At 61.3% G+C, this 5,832-nt stretch overlaps 1 protein-coding gene across 1 annotated transcript in view; it reads left to right on the top strand.

Moving 5' to 3' along the window:
- The window catches only part of CRISPLD2 (cysteine rich secretory protein LCCL domain containing 2), a 53,554-nt gene that overhangs the window by 10,973 nt on the left and 36,749 nt on the right, over positions 1–5,832 (top strand). Inside the window, exon 5 of the mRNA XM_021707588.1 lies at positions 2,214–2,314. Coding sequence (XP_021563263.1) covers positions 2,214–2,314 — 101 coding nt within the window. The remainder of the gene's footprint in view (positions 1–2,213; positions 2,315–5,832) is intronic.

Below are 5,832 nucleotides of genomic sequence, written 5' to 3'. Positions count from 1 at the left end.
GGCTTCAACAGGAATCTGGGGACACATGCCTTCAGCCCACAGTGACAGGTCTGCCCTGCGGACCTGCCATCGCCCGCCCACATCAAGACAGAGACTGTTTCCTGTGCCTCGGGGCTTCCTCGGGCCCCAAGCGAGCCCCGTGTCCTCCCCACTGGTCCGTTGTGTCTGGCCCGGGGCCTCCCATGAGGGTCGTCCGTGGTGCTGCAAGTCTCTGGATCTCCCCCTGCTGACGACTGTGAGATACTCCTAGCAAGGGGCCTATCCAAGGCCGCTCGCTTAGAGAGCACTTGAGCCGCTTGGCTGTGCCACCATGCCAGGCACCAGGGTGGGGACGGTGGCTGAGAGGGTGGGCTCGGGTGTGGCAGGGCAGATTCCCAGTGGGGTGGGTTGGGGAGTGGTGAAACGGGGGTGGTCGGGGCTGTTCACAGATGAAGGAGATGGTCTGTCTACACGGCCTGGTGCCCAGCCGGCCCTCGACAAATGCCAGCTGTGGCGGCCGTGTGGCCGGTCTCTGGGGAAACGTGAACCCTCCATACAAGAGGGGGCTTGGCTGGGGGTGGTGGGATGGGCCCATGGGGAGACCACCACAGCCCGAGGAAGCCCACCAAACGCCCCCAGGGAGAGAATGGGCTCTGAGTCACCCTCGGCCCGCTCTGCCGGGATGCTCCGTTTGGGGAAATCGTCCCAAGGGTCCACCCCTCCCTGCCCCTCAGGAGTCCAAAGCCAGCCTGAGTGTCTGGGTGCCTGGCCAGAGGGTGTCAGCGGGTGGGTGTCTCCTGAGTGAGAGCAGGAGGAAGATGGCGTGCATATCCTGAAGGCTGCCAGGCGGAGGAGGCAGAGCCCAGCCCCGCCCCCATCACATGGGCCATGCCTCCTTCCCTGCCACTCACCCCTGGGTGGGGCTCGTTGGACATGGGGGCCCGCAGGAGGGTCAGGCCCGCATAAGGCCACCTGCTGAGTGGGGTGTGACTGTGCTGTGACTCTGCCCTCCCTGGAAAGCAGCAGAGAGCGTGGCCCGCAGGCGCTGATGGCTTTCCCACACACTTGGACCGCAGCCATCTTCGGGCGTGGACGGCCCAAGGACGTCCACACAGCCGCTCCACTGCCCTGGGCCCATTGGACAGAGGGCATGAGGGGCTCGGAGCCAGAGGACCAGGCGGGGCCCACGGCTGGCAGGCTGGGGTCTGGCCCCGGCGTCGGCTGCTGGCCATCCAGCTGGGGGATGCCGGGCCCCAAGCTCCGTGTTGACTGGGCCACCAGGAAGGACATTTCCAGAGTGAATAATCGGACTGGTCCCGGCCACCCAAGCTCTGACTTATGCAGCTGACCCCAGGCGTGGCAGGAAGGCCTTGGGTGCACCCCTGACTGCCGGCTCCTGCCAAGTGGCCCCCACTGCCCTGCTCTGGGAATCCCCCAGCCAGGCAGTGGCACCGGTGGCCCATGGCAGGTCCCTCAATCTGGCCCCTGGAGCAGCGTGTGCCCAAGGCTCTGAGCCCCGGGTTCAAATCCCCGCCCTGCCACACACTCGTGGTGGGACCTTGGGCAAGTCGCTTAACCTCTCTGTGCCTCCCCTGCAACAGGATTGGATTCCAGCTCTTCCCTCCTGGGGCATGGGGAGCACAGTGCAGTGTACAGGCCAGGCTTGACATGTGGCAGGAACATGGTACCTGTGAGCCATTTCTGCCGCATAGGGAGACCTCGCCTCTACAAAAAAAATCCCCAGATTAACCAGGCAGAGTGGCACACGCCTGTAGCACCGGCTACTCGGGAGGCAGAGGAGGGAGGATCGCCGGAGCCCAGCAGGTCCAGGCTGCGGTGGCCAGGAGCGGCCACTGCCCTCCAGCTGGGCGACAGAGTGAGACTTGGACTCAACAAAGAAAAAAAAAATGAGCCGTCTCTGGAACATGCTGACTTTACTCAGAGGGGGTCTTGGCACACGTGTTGGGCGCCAGGACCTGGCCATGTTCAGAGGCTCTGAGGACAGCAACTCAGGGCATCTGGAGCCGACGGTGAGACAGGACACAGGAGCCAGGCGGAGGGCGTCTCACAGTCCCTTGTGCAGAGTCACGGGGATTCCAGAGTCTGGACTCTGCCCGGGGGGACCCGGGATGGCTGCCTTCCGCTTGACACAGCGCACGCGTGTTCCCTGGCCTGTACAGGGACCCCGGGAGCCCAGGCAGCCCCTCCTCACAGCGCCTCTGGTCTGTCCTCAGGGGGAACTGGATCGGAGAAGCCCCCTACAAGAACGGCCAGCCCTGCTCCGAGTGTCCGCCCAGCTACGGGGGCAGCTGCAGGAACAACCTGTGTTACCAAGGTAGGAGCCCGTGCCAGCCGGGGGCAGGGGGGCGGAGGGCTGCCGCAGTCAGGGTCCCGGGACGGCGCCCGTGAAACGGGGGCATCAGGCAGTGGAGCCAGAGTCCCCCTCCCCAACTCCGAACCCCCTTCCTCCGTCGCCTGGTGACTGTGGGCAGCCCGGGACGTCCTGCCCGGCCGTCCCTCGAGCGCAGACAGGCTCCTTGTCCTCACTCGTGTTCACAGGTTGGTCTGAAGCGAACGCTTGGGCCAGAAATTAGAAGCAGACAGCAGGGAGGTGCCTCGCCCCAAAGCCTGGGCGGGGGCCAGTCCCCCAGGCTGCCTGACTCTCCTCCCCGTCCAGCCCGCTGGCCGCGCCCCGCGACCCACTTGTGGGTTCATGTGCCCGGCCAGGGCCGGAGCTGAAGGCTGCTTGACTTTCTACCCCGTTCTCCATTTTTACGGTGGGCCGTCTGACGTTTCTTGGTCTCCTGCTGTTGCAGTCGATGCAGGCTTTCCGTGCCTGGGCCGGCCATGCCTCTGTGGTTGAGGTTTGGTTTCGCGTGGCCCTGCTGGCAGCCTCGCGGTGACCAGAGAGGCCTCGAGCAGGTCAGGCGGGCTCTGGACGCAGGGAGGGTGGGCCGGAGGGAATGACCCTCGTGTCCCAGAGCCTCTTAGGAGCCAGACGCTCCCTCTGTTGCCCTGGCCACTGTTCACGGCTGACTCTGCCGACCTGGGGCCAGGGCCGTCCTGAGGGGCGTGGGGACAGAAGCGGCCATGCGGACACCGAGGCGGATGGTCTGTCTGCAAAATCTCCTGGGTTGTGCGTCACGTGGGGCAGCTCTGGTGCCAACCCCTTCTCCAGGGAGTCTTCCTGGACTTCAGAGACAGACAGCACACCTGCCCCTGTGTTCCTGACCCCCAAATGCCTCGTGAACCTTGATCGCCGGCTTCAACCGCCAGCTCCCTCCAGGGACACGTGGTGGGGTGTCCTGTGTGTTGCTTGAATAAATACATGGAGAGTCAGTTCAAAGAACCGCCACACGCAGAGGCCGCAGATGCCACTTACCCACCCGGTGAGGCTGCCCAGACTTCTCTCTCTATTTTTGGTGGAAAACACCCAACTTGGCTTGGCGGGCATCCCGATTTTCTTAGCTAGCCATGCAGAAAGTCCCCCTCAAAACGGCTTATCTGCATAAGCTGCCTAATACGCATGTATCGAGGGCGCCTGGCCAGGCCTTGACCTATCATGGAGACTGAGCAGAGCTAAGAATGTTAACAAACTGGGTTTCTCCCCCCAGCCCCTCCCTGAGCAAAGTCCTCCCCATGGGCTTCGGGGAAAGATGGCTGGATTCCCAGCCCTGCCGCCTCCCACCGTGTGAGCTTGGGCAGGTCACTTAGTCTCCCTGGGCCTCGGTTTCCAAATCCGTGAAATGGGGCCGGTTATGCCTCCTAAGGCCACGAGAGCTGGTACGGGAAGATGCCGGGAGGGCCCAGCAGCCTCTGGCCCGTGTCCAGTTAGACGACAGTGCTGAACCTTTTTGTCCATTGGAGAACCAGGTGGGGACCCCTGGCCGGAGCTGGGCGGCGCATGGCGTAGCCTTGCCGTGAACTCTGCATGGAATTTCCCCAGGCCTGGCTGGGCCGCACGGGAACCTTAATTAGGATGTGCTCAAGCCCAGCCTGGCCCCGGGCACCCGTCCCACTTTTCCTGTGTGCGTTGGAGGGCAGGGACTGTCTGCCCATTTTCTTAAGCGGTGAGGCCTCACAGGCCTGTGACCGCCTTCCTGGGCTATATTCAGCTGAATAAGGCTGCGATTATGAGGCGTGCACGTCCAACAGGCCGACGAAAGAAAACCCGGCGGATTCCTGAGCCGGCTCTGGCCTCCAGTGGAGGGCAACCCTGAATGGCCTCTTTGACGGGAAGGGCGGACGCGTGCTCGGCGGCCCCTGCAAAAAAGCCAGTGTCTTCCTGAAGGTTCTACCTCTAGCCTCTGCTGCCAGGGCTGCTCCAAGGCTTCCCTTCCCTGCCTTTCATCTCTGCTGCTGGGCGTATCTTTTCTCTTCAGGCGACAGAATTCTCTGGGGGTCTGATCATTCACTCAGCGAATTTTGCCATGCAGCTGCTGTGTGCCGGGTACCAGTGGGAAGCAGGCTGGCCCCTGGTCATGGGAATTCACGGCTGGTGGGTGAGGCAGACGGCGGTGAACGGGCAGCTCTGTCCTGTGCCACGAAACAGTTAGGGGTGACCCGTGAGCATGTCTAAGGATGGAATTGGGGCTCAGGTCTGCTTTCCATCCTCCGCCTTAAGCCCACCTTTCTCCTCCAGGGCCAGGGCTAGCCTGTTTCAACCGCCAGCTTGAAATGGCGGTGGTCGTGGACGGCGAAACGGCCAGTGAAACGCTGCAGGGCACCCGACCCCAGGAAAAGCATCGGAGGGTCACGCACTTGCCCCCGTGCAGGGGTTTGGGGTTGTGTGGACACAGGGTGCCGTGTAGTGAAGGAAGCTCACAGCTTTTGAGAAGTGGAAATGGGCCGGGCTCGGTGGCTCAGCCTGTAATCCCAGCACTTTGGGAGGCCGAGGTGAGTGGATTGCCTGAGCCCGCGGGTTCGAGACCCACCCGGGCAACTTGATGAGACCTCATCTCTACAATAAATAAAAAATTAGCCGGGCATGTGGAAGCACGTGCCTGTAGTTCTAGCTACTTGGAAGGCTGAGGCGGAACAATTGCGGGAGCCCAGCAGGTCGAGGCTGCGGTGGCCAGGAGCGGCCACTGCACTGCAGTCTGGGCGACAGAGTGAGACTCCAACTCAAAAAAAAAAAAGTGGAAAGGAGACTTAGGGATGAGTGAACACTTGATGAAACTTGGATTTTAAAGCCACGAGGAGGCCTGCTCTGTTACTTCTCGAAATGGTTCTCCCCCAGACACATCTGTTGCCTTTTCCGCCTGAGGAGCTTGGAGGGTGGGGTTTCCACCTCTGGTCCAGAGACACCTGTGGGGCATAGGATATGCTGGCCGTAAATAAAGGTGATGGGGTTCCCTGGCCGAGGTGCGTGCCAGTCCAGCTTTGACAAGGCCACTTAGACCAAAGAAAATAGCCGTCCGTGTCTTAGTTCTGGTTGCAGTTTGCAATTTGGTGTCTTGGTGGTGTGATTGCAGATTCTGGTGAGCAGCATATAGTTGCCTTTCGGGATGTTTATTAAGAACAATTTGTAGGCCGGGCGCAGCAGCTCACACCTATAATCCCAGCACTTTGGGAGGCCAAGGCAAGAGGATCGCTTGGGTCCAGAAGTTCAAGACCAGCCTGGGCAATATAGCAAGAACTTGTCTCTACAAACAATAATTTTAAAACAATTAGCTTGCCGGGCTCGGTGGCTCAGACTGTAATCCCGCACCTTTGGGAGGCTGAGGTGAGTGGATTGCCTGAGCCCACAGGTTCGAGACCCGCCTGGGCAGCAAGACCTCATCTCTACAATAAATCAAAAAATCAGCTGGGCGTGGTAGCGCATGCCTGTAATTCTGGCTACTTGGAAGGCTG

The sequence above is a fragment of the Carlito syrichta genome, unplaced genomic scaffold (assembly GCF_000164805.1).
Source record: "Carlito syrichta isolate Samal-C Ts95f unplaced genomic scaffold, Tarsius_syrichta-2.0.1 Scaffold120544, whole genome shotgun sequence".
Taxonomy (NCBI): Eukaryota; Metazoa; Chordata; class Mammalia; order Primates; family Tarsiidae; genus Carlito; species Carlito syrichta.
Note: the sequence above shows the minus strand (reverse complement) of the source record. Positions and strands in the feature narration are given on the sequence as shown.